Source organism: Paramacrobiotus metropolitanus, unplaced genomic scaffold (genome assembly GCF_019649055.1).
Source record: "Paramacrobiotus metropolitanus isolate TYO unplaced genomic scaffold, Prichtersi_v1.0 Parri_scaffold0000275, whole genome shotgun sequence".
Classification (NCBI taxonomy): Eukaryota; Metazoa; Tardigrada; class Eutardigrada; order Parachela; family Macrobiotidae; genus Paramacrobiotus; species Paramacrobiotus metropolitanus.
Window position 1 is genome coordinate 1 of NW_026570495.1, and position 13,733 is coordinate 13,733.

Consider the following 13,733-nt stretch of genomic DNA (forward strand, 5'->3'; position numbering starts at 1 on the left):
AAAAAATATGGGATAATAATACCTTTAAAATGTAGACTTCCACAAGAAGTGCAGCACGGACTGTGAAGCAATCCGGCTCATTTAGAAATAAAATAATAACAACGACTGTAACAAACAATGCTTTAGATGGATACTTTACTTTAGATACAGTAAAAGTCTTCATTCATTCCATGTATTTTCCGCATATGCCACTCACTACGATATCGCCATAAAAAAGTATATCCTACAGTCAACAAATTGATTTGATCTACTTTCCTAACTCAAAAGTCATCAAGAAAAATCCGATGCTAATCAATTCTTACTACACTGTGCAATACCCAAAACATTATAGCTAAACATCCAGAAAAATGAGTAAATAATACAGTAGCTCCTTTACAGTTTACTTAGAAAACAGGATGCCAGTTTTAAAATAATTTTCAGGAATAAATTAGAGTTATCAGGCTGCTACATACCTGGAAAGACTGTAGCTCCTGCAACGGTCCGCAACGTGCCAATCCAATCCTGCATATCCGTGTGATTCTCCGCGGCCAGCTGGTAGATTTCGTTGGCCAGTGTGAGCGTGAAGGAGTGCTGATTGGGATTGATATTGGAAACGTGCTGGCACTGGCTGAGCGTGATCACCCGCAGTGGCTCATGCGATAAGGAACTCCTGTGATCCTCGTACAGCTCCAAAATGGACGGCTCTCATCGTGGATGCAAAATAAACAATAATACGCCTTTTCCCGCTAAACAACAAAACACCCACACAGCGTTAACCACCAAAATATAAATATTTTTCGTCTTATAGCGCATAGTTTTTTCACACGTCCATATGTCACACAACGACATTTTTCATTCAACTTCTTAGGATCATTGCTCGCAATTCAAAGAAATATCAGTAAGAAAAATTTCCATCGAATCATGATGCTACAAGATTCTTTCAATGAGCCGGTTTGTGTTGCATTTGTTGTTAACAAAATTCCACCCAGCAAAAAAAAGTTCAAAATCCCAAGTTTTACAGTACTTATCAAACTTATTTAAACTGTCAAATAAAATCCCACCAAAAGAACGGTATGTTGAAGCAGTTATTTTTGATTCTTTCCAATTTTTAATTAAATTATGTAATGACCCAGCCCAATGAAAATCTTGCATACTAAAAATAAACAGTTTAGCCAGAATATCCTATAAACTATAATGTGCTGATTTCGTAATGGGAAAATGACGCAAATCAATCAACATATGGCACCCTATCCAACAGCCCCGAAATCAGGATCGATAATCGGTTATGCAAACAGAAATGCTCAAAAGCCTAATCATAAACTCTAAACATTTTCTAAACAATTTCTGATAAGCATTTTCACTTGTTTAAACCTAATCTCCTTCACGGCTAACATTCAAACCTCCACGGAAATTGTATTATCATGATTCATAGAAACAATGGGCGCATTTCCGTCGAATAAAAGCGGTTCCCGAAATTACCTGATACAACCACCATCGACCGATACCGGAAAATTATTTAAAATGGTTTGACAGTGGAATAAAAAGAAAAACACGATAATAAAATTTTAACCTGGAAATTTTCGAATTAATCGCTCAAAACCACATTCAGTACGATATCAGAATCAATATAAAACCGACACATAAATACTGTACTGAATACGAAAACAAACTGAAACATAGAGGGAACAAATTGAAATAAATATTAATGAAGCCGGAAAAATTCGCAACAGCTCTTCAGTGAAGCTTCAGGAAAGAAAAAAACGTGTCAAGTGAAGCTGTAACAGCGTGAACACTGTGTAAAACATCTAATAACTCATCCAGGTGTAACACAGCGAGTAAGAAATAATTTGAGGAAACGCACCCTGAAATCGTACTCGAGCATTCTCATGGCAGCAGTCACTTGAGAAATATGAGTGAGTTTGACTCACAGACGAATCTCCAGCCGATGTTTACCAACGCAAAATCATCCATTCATCACCAGAAATTTTGTATACACCTGCTTTTAAAATGAATAACACTGCTCAAAGCCCTGGACTGGGTCAGTGCACGGGCGAAACAATTGCCCGGATTATTCATCTTTTGTTTTCTGCACATATTTTCATACATTTCACACCACTCGTTTTCGCACAGATCGAACGCGGCACGGACCAGATAAAAACGGGAAAATGGAAAATCGTTACAAATCGAAAATCATAAAAGTCAAATGTCAAAATTAACAGCAATAAAAAGCCAAGCCCCGATCATTTAGCAGCTGATCAGCGTGCTTATGTATTCTACGAGCAGAAATTCACTGGCAGAGTTCGAAAAAAAACGCGCGCCAAAATTACAATACAATTTTCAACGAAAACTTGTCACTACGTTTTTCATTGTTGCCTGATGCTATTCATGTAAAAATTCCAAGAAATAAGATAAACTGGTATTTTTAGGCGATGAGATGTAACCAGCCGGATATAAACAATTAAAAATCTGACTCACGTAATGCTTAAATTTCATTTAAAAATTTAGATTTCAATCGAAAAATGTTGCCGCTACATACACTGTCGTTCATAAAAAAATTTCCAAGAAGCAATATAAAACACAATAACAGATTTCTCAGTACGGACTGTAAAGAAGTAAAAGTATAGGAATATAAGCAATTAAAATCTGGCCAAAATACTATAAACTGCTGACGTACATAAAAAGCCAGCTTTCATCGCTTCAATATCTGAGTATCCGAATTTTGAATTTCCTTCATTTTTGCGAATAACAGCACAAGTTTTGGTCAGAACTCTGAACCCACTCTTCCAAACTACGGTAAAGTATTTCCTGTGCGATCTACCAACTCACCTGTCGAGTAAAGATCCGTTTTTCCAATGGGATCAATTTTAGCTTCCCGCTTTTATAAATCTCCCGTATTTCGATGTCCTTCTGCCAGCCGTCATCGGAGGCAGCTGACGATGTACTGCCCGTCGACAGGGACGAGAACGTGGACGACGAGGATGAATGGCTGTGCGTGGAGTGACTAGACGCGGAACTCGGCGTTCGACATGTCATTTTGCGCGGTACATCCTCATCGACAGTGCGCTGATTATGGATCCTCACCAGTAAATCTTGAAAGGACGGCATGGACACGCCGTTGAACGATATACAATCCAACAGATAAAAATTCCCTTCACAATCTAACAAACGTTGACTAATCCACACCGGAGAGGATTCGAATGATGGGCCAAAATATTAGCACGTGATTTCATGAGAAAAGTTGTGTGGTAAACAGTTCGCCAAAAACCATAATTTCTCATGTGGTTGGAGTTTTTGCCCATTGAGTTATGGAAAATGCGTACCCTCGACAATAACGCTTCATACAGTCGAAAGAGCTGCTTGAGGCAGCCGAGCGGTGCACCGTTGCCACTGCGTGCTGTTGAATTGTACGTACTCCCATTGAAGGCGTGCCAGCACGTTGAGATGCACTGCGCTGCCAAGCGTTGCACTCGTACTGCAGTCTGCTACAACTCCGTCTCTCTCTCTGTTTCTCTCTCTGGTTCTCTCTCTCGACTCAAATGCGGTTTGGCCGGGGCATTCATTCATAAAATGAAACTCGCGTGAATGAATGAATGGGCCAGGTTAGCCGGCTACGCAACAGGAAGGCGGAATGTTTAGAGCGTAAAATGGAAACCGGATTTTACAGTAAAAATATGCCGTTTCAGTCAGAGAACTCAAGGATGCCATCGATTTGGTTCACACGCTGAATGAAGCAGTTTATGAGAGAATTTATTTCAGGATCCTGTTCTTGAGGATCTGCTTGTCGAATTTTTTTTATCAATCAGACTTTTACGTTCTGAATGCCACGTAAAATAAACGAATAATTCCAGAAGACCGCGTTAAATTAAATGCAATATAATCTCAGAATTTGTTCCGTTTTTAGACTATTACTGTCCACATTTTATTTTTATATCAAACAAATTATCAGGGGAAATTCAATACATGTAAGAAAGCGTCGATGCTAATTAGAACACCTGTTGCTCCATTACTCTGCGGATGATATTATCGTTAATCTTTATTGCTAATTATTACCAAATGTCTTAACAGCATCAGTAAGCATTTAACAGCTTTTTTCCCACAATGATGCATTTCCTTGCCGGTTGGTGTGGTCAGTCGAGAACAGTGCGTTTTATCGACGGTTGGGCAAATAATAATCTGGCTGAACATCAGCGTCATCTTCGTCTCGGCTTTTCCATATCGGTCAGTTTAATCAGCAAGCGCCTTGTGTAACACTCTACAGCGCATACCGACCGCCCGCCCTTCAGTCCACAATGAATGAATGATTCACATCCACATATATTTTTCATGCCATAGATCAAAAGATTCCGCTAAATGCAGAGCAATCATCATCAGTGATCTGCTGCATGGTGGATATACGGCTGGTCATTCATGCCATGGCTAACATAACGTTGTTCATAGTTGCAACGGAATGGAAATACTGTTAATTATGTGTGCGAACCGGGTTCTTATTACTGACTCATGGTCAGGCATAAAAAAAGCAGCCGCAACATAGGTCAACTTTACAAGACGCTCGCTGAGTGTGAATCGCACTGTTTTAGAATGTCCATAATATGGAAATAAGCGATTGCATACCCCGGGGTCTATAATAAGCCTCGTATCATTAAAAACGTTTACAAATTAATTTAATAACAGCATACGTACGAGCCTTTAATTTACCGTTTTGTAAATACAAACTGCATATATAAATATATTTTCTATAATTTGTTTATATAAAATATTTTGGAAATTACAGTATCCGTACTGGACCGTACATGCGCTCAAGACAAACATATTAATAACATCGACTTCCGTTTGTGTATTTGACTTATTTTCGAATTTCCTGCTGCCAGTCTGGAAAAAAACTCCTGGTTTCAAAATTTCGCATACAGTTCGATTAAAATATTTGGTAGGCTTCTATTCGACGCAAGTTTCCTATATAGCATAGCATTTTATCGGTTTTCTACAACACGGCCTTACATATACGTATATAAAGTTCAACTGCATACAGATACATGTTATACTTTAAACTTATCATCTTTAATAAAATTTCGTTAAATAATTCAAATTGTGTGATTTAGGCATTACCTTTTGCGTTATACTACGCATGTGTAATATTAGTATACATAAAAGGCCTATATCTGTGACAGTTATTCATAATTCCAGTAACATCGATCGGTGCTCGTAAATTTAAGTTTAACCAGATATAATAATACAAACATTAAAGAACAATTTGCAAATGGATGGGTAAACGGTTATGCGATCAGATTACATCCCATCCATTGCCGAGTGACATTTTCCGCAGCATTACTCGCACAATCTCAGGATCATTCGGCAGTTCATTTGCATTGGCGATCAGGTTGTGGAATTAATTATCCGGCTTGCAATGTGCATCCTGTGCATGACAATCATACTGCGCATGCCGGTGTCGACGTTGCGATGCACTCCGGTCACGTGATCACTGTCCAGCCGGATGTATGTACATAATACCGCAGTCCGGCAGATGAAGAGGACACACCTAGTTTCGAGTACTTATATGAACGCCCGTGCGTGCCTGTAAATTCTGCATATCAAAAGGGAAGGGGCCGCCACCTATCTACTGCCGCCTGCCGGTATATTAAGAATTTAGGATCCAAAGGTGCACTTCTATAATTCTATCCACACATCTTAAAGAGTTTAAGACCGTGCTACGGTTCTGACGTCCACTTATACGATGATTTATGCTAATGAGAATCGGAATGGCGCTTAGCACTTCCATTCACCATAAATTAACTGGAGAATCTCATTCATTGTAGTCATCTGGGAACGTGCCTATTTAAAGTTTATGGCGCTCGATGAAGTGCGAAATAAATCCAATCCTCGTTCTGTGTCTTTGAAACAGAGCATTGCTTTAACCGATCAACTGTACGGTACAGCTCTACAAGTGATATACATATTGCTTTAATTATTAATTTTGATATACAGGTATACTTCTATCTGTCACGGTGAGAAATTTGCGGACTGTCTTGGTAAACTATCTAAAGCATATAATTTTAATATTTGGATGTTTTTGGTAAAATAATTAGTGTGATAATGTGCAATAACGTGCTATAATTCAGCCCTTGCCTGTGGTATCTTTTTGAAACTCGTAATAAATATTCCAATTATGGCAGATGAATTCAAGTGACGCTGGAGCTAAGTACAAAAACATGCATGCACCATGTCCCATTACGCTTTTTAATTTTATTATATAACTTTTTACATAGTTATGCCGCTTACACTTTGAAATCAACCCGTACAGTACACACTGCAGTACTAACAGAGTTTTCTCGCTAAGTTGTGGTCGCTAATTATTTGAAAACAAAATACAACACCATGCAACAAAATATAATACAAAAATTAAATTTTCTGCTTGGTTTTTCCATGTACAGAGTACATTCTATGTTCTTCGAGGTTTTTTCATTGGGGGAATAAAAAAACATTTGCACGGAAACAGTCGAAACAAATCTGGTAGAAAAAAATGTATTCATGGTAAAAGTAAGAGAGTATGGTCAAATAAAATCTCTCACATCAAGTCGTTGCACATGGTCAATCAATCATGGCATTATTTTGATTTTTAGCGGCAACTTTTACATGTTGCCATCCGGTGTAATTGTCCGGTCAACCACAAAAACAACAAGTACCGGTTTGGTGAGGCCCAAAACATGCTAGACGGCAGACAATTAGTTAGTTCCGACAACTTGATTTCATACTGTGCCGATAATCTAATATTACTGCAGACAGCCGTACATATACTGCTGGCGGATGTACAATATGCCGCGCATCTCTGTCACCTTTTGCCGGAGACGCGCATTAAAACAAACCATGTGCGCGCGATGTTAGCATAAGCCCCATTAGGATTTCCTGTAGCACAGCAGCGCATCACACACGGTGTTGTACCGGGGTTATTTATACAAGCCCCGGAGGAGGATGCTGTGTGGTTGTGGTCACTCATAACGGTTAATGCCGAAGAGTGCGTGTGTGTGTATCTTCACGCGCACACATTTCCGTCTATTCGACATCTTAACCGTTATTAATATATCCGCTACTTAAAATGAGTTATGTGGCCGCGATTTTGATTTGAACCAACTGTTCCACATTCTAATGTCGTCAACGCTGGATCGTCTCCGCGTTGTAAGACGGACGATGAGAATTTTCACACCATTAAATTATGGTGGGAAAATGTCGTGGAATTAGAATTTTAGCCACTCGTTGATGAAGTTCAGCTGTCAGGCAGAATCTTCGCTTTTAGGATGGGCAATGGTCCGGTGTCGAAAATGCTACAACAAGGATTTTTGGTTATATTCCTTCTCACAATTGCGGTTAACAATTGTACCAATCTGCCGTCATATTTTTGAAATCTGGGTTTCTCAAAAATCACTTTCATCTCACATGCGGAAAATAAAAAGATACGTCACAATCTACAGATTTACTAATTATAAACAATCTTGTTGCAGTCGGTCATTGAGTATTATTGTATTCAGACATCCAAAACATATTCCGCCACTGTTCTATGTTACGTTACTGTATAGCAGCCGATGCCCAACTGCTTGGTTTTGATACAACGTCAGATTATAAAATGTCTATCGTTGATTTTGGTGTGTAGGCATTTTTTTCATGCCTATACAACGGTACAGTAACATCACTTTTATTAGTTTTATATGTTCGAACCGTTGTAATAATTACTGCGTTTACTATTCCGAATACGAAATACATTCTGAAAAACGGCTGCAAAAATTTTTTAGACTTGCCGCAATTAATTTGAATTTTAAGAAATGCAGAACATTTTGACTTGTGAGCAATTATTTCGGAACGCGAAGTATACATGCCAAAATAAATAAATAAATGTCAAAATCAGCTCAAGATACACGTCATTATCAATATAACAAGCGTGTTATTAAAGATTGCTGTTTTCGCGGTCGGGCGGATGTTGTTGTGGTCAGTTGAGTGAGCCGGTCGATGAGTCGTTGCTGCAGGTTGCGTATGCGATTGCCGGAAGTGGAGGGGATATGCCACGTGAACAGTTCGTAGCGGTGAGGGGTTTTCGTACTTGCTGGTGCTGGTTGGCTGATTTAATAATTGAACAAACAATTGAAGAATGCAGTTACAGTAGATAAATATTTAATGTGTTAATTTATAAATACTAATAACCTAATGTGGGCATATATGTGCGTTTCTCATCCATATTTCCCGTAAATTTCAGCTATGTTTTGCAAGCAATTACATGGTTCTGCGCACCTTGTTCTGATTGCGTCGAATTGACTGTACGCACACACTCGCCCATGATTTTCCACTATGATTGGTTGTTGCAGCGATCTTGTTCGCGTTGGAATGAGATCCAAAATTAAATTGATGTCATTCAATATCTGTAACATGCAAACTGTTTATTGGGTGAATGCTGCAGTCCAAATCATAACTAATATTAAAAACTAATCGTAAATACGTTGTTCTGCAATCGGGATATACGAGTATGTATACGGTATCCTGATGCTACCCTCGTGTGGGTGTTTAACGATGGCTTATATGTGCCACTGTTCATGCTCGTGCGATCAAGGACTGGCTAAATCACCGTTGCATAGTGCATATCCCGTTGTACAAGTACACTGTACAGTACAGAGAGCGGAAAACGCCTGCTTGTGCCTTGTAGTAGTAAAATGTATAAAATTTTATTATTGCCAATCTTTTATTACCAAAAGCATGTCCGTACTGGTTGAGTTTTCACTATTTACAATTTGATCATGTATCTTATCACTTTTTTAATTATTACGGCATTTTACGGCTCTTACGATCAAAACAATCAATTTATTAGAATACTTCTACTGATGTAATATCACACTGGCATGCTGCAGCATCGAAAGATTTATTTTACCCTAATATCTGCCACTATTTTCAAAAGCTTTTGTTTTCATGTGCTTCAAAAAATATTTGTTTTTAAAAAATATTATCCAGTTTCTGGTAGTTCGCTTTCCCAACTGTTTCAAAAGCTTTCTAAGCATGTTTGCAACGGAAAAGCGAAATCAGTTCCACGCACAGGAGCAGATACATACAACTTAAGTAACTCTGCAATAAGAAACTGTGTGCGTTTACCATACTACGGCTGCTTTCCGCTAGTGATGGTGACAGACAAAATTCTGCCTGGCGATCCACAAAAACAAAATGTTTAACGTCACCGGCATCTCGCAGTACGTCGGAGATTGCGATTTTGGACGCCAGCTTGGCTGTGATGAACGAATTCATATCTCTCAAACGTTCAGAAATAATTTGTTGAGCGGTCTTCATCCCCAGCATGAGATTCCGCCATTCATTGTTCCCATGAGGATCCAGGCAACTGGAGCTGATGTAGGAGATAATTATGCGTTTTATCTGTTCTGTATACGTTGCAGACTGAGCTAGCCAGGTAGAGGAAATCGGAAAGTGTGAGTTCTTTAAAATCGTGCGCAAATTTGAGACCACATTCTGGGCGCCGAGGGACAACTACAAAAGTATAAGGCCTATATATATATTTTAGATAAGGTCAAGGTGGTCACAGGTGCAATGCTGATCATGGGTTTGCATGGTGCATAATATATTCTCAGTGACCTTTTTATATTCCGGAGCACGGATAACTTTTTCCATAATCTCCAAAAGTTTGAGCATTTCTTTTTTGCTGGACTGAGATTCTTGGTACTTGGTTGAGTGCACATGGGTTACCATAATCTGGAGGGCATCATACAAATACGACACCAAGTTTCCGCTTTGAGCCTAAAAGTTAATTAAGGAAGAATTTACCTATGTGCAGTTACAATACAACATAAACGTTTATAATGTTTTTCCACGAACTCGGCCTATTAATGCGAGATGAAAGGATGGGGAAATTTTTAGCACGTGCACCCGGTGCGGTCGAATAGCGCCGTTACTGTGGCGGAAGAGCAGCGTAAAAAGATGACCAGTTCGGCATGACGGATATGGATGGTATGCTCTTAAAGTTCACCGTATCCGAGCTGGGCAGTGGCGCGAAAGATCCACTGGATGAATTTGCGCAGGAAGAACTGGGACTTGTGGAATCCTTGTCCTCCAGATGGATCACCTATCATGAGAAAACACCAATTTAGCATTTAAATTTAGTTTTATACGGTAAAAAAGTTTGTATCCTATCATATACTTGTCGGACATTGTTTCCTGCGGATGAATATTCAGAGACTGATGAGGAAGAAAAATCCAGCAACATGGATAATAACGTAGCATCTTGAAAATCAATGGTGTTCTCGGAATCAATGCTAAAACACAAAATTAAAATCTCGTTTACAAAGTATTTGCGCTTTTCGAATGGGTAATAATTGGTTGAATAAATTTTCTCCATAAACATGGAATCTTGCATGTGCGAGGGTCTATCGCAACCTTCTCGCGGACGCTTAAATAATATTTTCTCACCGGTGATGAGAATGAGCAGTTATAACCTTTCCCATGCAATACAAGTTTATTTCCTCGATAGAGTATTTGAAAGGGTCCAGATTGAGGATCTTTTTTAAGGCCGACTCACAGCTTTCTACTATGCTTTCCGGAAGGAAAACGTGTTCTGCAAGCTGTATGCATAATATAATATTACTGTACACAACTCTATAATACTACAATAGATTGTGTTTCTAGAGAATGCGTGGTAAACTATTAGTAATGTGTGCTATTGCGCATACGTGTAAAGTGTACCGCCTACAGAACTTACTTGAAAGATGCAAGTCGGCTCTTCCTTGGCGAATCTTTCCAAATTTTTTACCGCATTCTTAATTAGCCAGTATTCGTCAGCGGGATCCTGATCTCCATCGTCAAGGAAAATGCTGGAAATAAGCAATGGCTACGTAGGCATAAGCAAAATATGTTTCCACATTTGGTATGTATACTTGGAGTGGAATGATACGAATCCCATTCGAAACAGCCGTTTAATAGTTAATCCCAAGAATGTCACATAATGGAACGGAAGCGTGGAGGCCAGGATGCATGTTAATTCCATCACCTGTATTGTTTAAACGTCAGTAACAAAAACTATCATCAAACGCCAACGGCAGTGGTAAAACAGGGTACATAATAGAGTAGTTTAAACACGTCTATAATTATAATTAATAAGCCACAGAGGAATAACTATGCATCCGGATCCATGCGCAAATGAATCTATGCCCTGGATAACTACTCTACATAGAAGCGGTGAAAGATTAAAATTTACAGCATAATTTTACTTTTATCTGTTTACCCATATATATAGCGTACATACGCGGAAGAAAAGCAGATGAATGTTGTTGGTACCTTCCATAATACGAAAACCATCGGATAGCTCGGAAGCCAGGAACATGTGCGATGCCAAAAGTGGCGTGAAGAAGTAGCTAATATCTTCCACAGAATCATTCTTCTAGATTCCAAAGAAAACATAGTACTTAATTTCATTACGATATCTATAATAATTACAGTACCATACACATAAATAGTCAAAAAGGCAAACAGTTTGTTGACAAGTGGCGAAACATGCGCCGCATAAAGTACCCAGTTGTCATCCCTATTTAAATCCGATGAACATCCACTGGATCTCCGCTGGAGACTTTGTGTAATCAACCCAAGCAGCTCCTCATCGCAAGCATGGTAAACCAATTTCTGCAGGTTCTCGAAACAGAAAATCCCGTACATTTTTAATACCTGGTTGCATTAATGCGAAACAATATTATGGGATACAACTGCAGACAATCAGGAACGATAGGCAATATACCTTTTAGCTAGAAAATTTAGATACTCGCACTAACAACAAGGTGCGCGCAGATAATCTGAAAAGCACATTACATAAACTTCTTTGTAGTGTTTTGCTTTAATCGTACGCATCTCGTAGATCTAGAGTTCTGGTAATTCTTCTGAACGTAGATTTTCTATACTTCCAGTGCCTACTATTCATTACCGTACTCCTGCTGTGTGAAAGATCCGCGATATGTGGATTATCTTAATCACAAAATAAACAGCATGAGATGATAACGCTATCGCTGTACACTCCAAGGTGTCTATTCGAGTAAGCACGCTAAAGCAAAGGACCCTCTCTCTTAAGATACAGCACCTTAGAGATTTTGCTGCTGAGCTTAGGACTTGTGTTATTTCACAAATTTCCTAGCGGAAATAGACTTTTCCCACAATAATGCAGTCAGACACAAGACCAATATCATTGGAAATCCGAGGTTACTTCACAGTCATTAGAGTAAACATAAAATGCTAAAAGACATTTTTATTATTATGGAATCAGCTTTAGATGGTTACGGCATAACGAGTGCCTCGTCTCGATATTCTTGCAAAGAAATACCGGCGCAACTGGCTGGTCAGCCGTTGATCTTTCAACCCGGTTCGCCAGGTAGCACTTTTTTGACGTGTGTTGTGCAGACCAGAGACGTGACGGCGACAGTATGTTTAAGTAGAGTTATCGCGCAATGTTTGACGTTAATTGGTACGTCTGGAGTACGTAGACTACGTAAAATTACAACGAAATTGTTACAATTAAAACGCATCCGTCCTGGCTCCGTATTTTGACGGTGCTCGGCACATCTAATCCATGAATGCCTTTTTACGAAATCGAACCGGGCAACTACTGTACAAGTAAAAGTACATACCGGTTATGTGCGTGAGTCGTAAGTGCAAAATCGTGCTTATTTTTATTATCTAAAAATGGTATCTCATACTACCTAAATTCAGTGAAAAGTCATCACTGAAATGCGAAACAAAATTACGGAAATTGTGTGCCATCTTTTTTGGTAAATGTGTGTTGAGTAGTATAGCTGGTGATGGTACAATACGGTACATACAGAGTATATAAATATGCTACAACAATTCAGTCATACTTACTGGTTAGTAAAAATAAGTAATGAGTTAGCTCCAGTGCTACGGTGGCAAAATCGTTACACTCATGACTATTTTGTGTTTACAATGCGGGTGTTCCCTGTTTGTAAATGCGGGGGACGTTCCGCCTCCGGTATTTTGCAGTACCGAATCATCTTGACAGTCCGCTTTAAAAAATCCCGGCTGACTGCACAATACAGAAAAAATTTTAGGGAAATTCCGGCGAAGAGGCAGTTTCTATATCCCACCGCTCCAATGACAGCCTGCTCTACGGTAAAGTGAAACAAGCATCCCTGCTCCAAGGCTTGACTAATATTCCATAGGAGAAGCGGTACTTTGGCAAAAAGGTCGGCAATTACGGCCGCTACAAGCATCTGGAAGGCGGCGGCAGACTGCTTTTCCCCACCATGCGCCCTGATATTTTTATCTGGTTTTGGCGGAGTCATCGGCAGTGCGGCGTTCGAATTATTATTATTTTTAGGGACATTCTTGTTCTTTTGCAGTTTTCGCATAAGACGACGCTGCACCAACCGCCCTCCGGCGGTTACGTTAGAAACAATTACGACAATCATCGTAAACAGCGGAACCAGCATCTGTAATAACAGCTAAGCTTGTCAGTGATTAAGCGATCCTGTGGCGTCAAAGGTCACTTACGTGACTGGCAAAGAATTCCACCGTGTGCCACTGTTTAGCCCAAGTGTCGCGAGCGCGAGCGTCTGCCTGTGTAGCGAATGTGGCTATTTCCGACATAAAGGCTGCCAGAGCAAATGGGATTATGCAGATCAAGAATATTCGGACGCGGCGCACCGTGAAGGTTGTTGCGAAGCGCAGTGGCGCGCAGATGGTCAAAACTCGGGTCAGACTGTAAGCTGTAATGGTCCAGTCGG

General features: G+C 39.6%; 2 protein-coding genes across 6 annotated transcripts; both read right to left on the minus strand.

Annotated features, from left to right (window-relative positions):
* Positions 1–514: 514 nt before the first annotated feature.
* On the minus strand, positions 515–3,376 carry LOC129601772 (uncharacterized). The gene is made up of 2 exons (XM_055500655.1): positions 2,806–3,376; positions 515–725 (listed from the first exon to the last, which is right to left on the minus strand). The coding sequence occupies exons 1-2, from the start codon at positions 3,082–3,084 to the stop codon at positions 618–620; spliced, it is 387 nt and encodes a 128-aa protein (XP_055356630.1). The 5' UTR covers positions 3,085–3,376; the 3' UTR covers positions 515–617.
* A 3,751-nt stretch (positions 3,377–7,127) lies between these two features.
* On the minus strand, positions 7,128–11,870 carry LOC129601768 (uncharacterized). 5 transcript variants are annotated; one of them, XM_055500652.1, is made up of 12 exons: positions 11,741–11,870; positions 11,521–11,637; positions 11,287–11,389; positions 10,887–10,999; positions 10,712–10,823; positions 10,423–10,574; positions 10,154–10,268; positions 9,832–10,078; positions 9,592–9,753; positions 9,100–9,486; positions 8,251–8,378; positions 7,701–8,079 (listed from the first exon to the last, which is right to left on the minus strand). In XM_055500652.1, the coding sequence occupies exons 2-8, from the start codon at positions 11,529–11,531 to the stop codon at positions 9,905–9,907; spliced, it is 780 nt and encodes a 259-aa protein (XP_055356627.1). In that variant the 5' UTR covers positions 11,532–11,637; positions 11,741–11,870; the 3' UTR covers positions 7,701–8,079; positions 8,251–8,378; positions 9,100–9,486; positions 9,592–9,753; positions 9,832–9,904. The 5 variants fall into 5 exon arrangements, with proteins under 5 accessions (XP_055356624.1, XP_055356627.1, XP_055356626.1 ...); XM_055500651.1 differs by having other exon boundaries at positions 11,521–11,628; positions 11,741–11,863; XM_055500649.1 differs by lacking the exon at positions 7,701–8,079 and adding an exon at positions 7,128–7,292 and having other exon boundaries at positions 11,255–11,389; positions 11,521–11,864.
* Between the last annotated feature and the right edge of the window lie 1,863 nt (positions 11,871–13,733).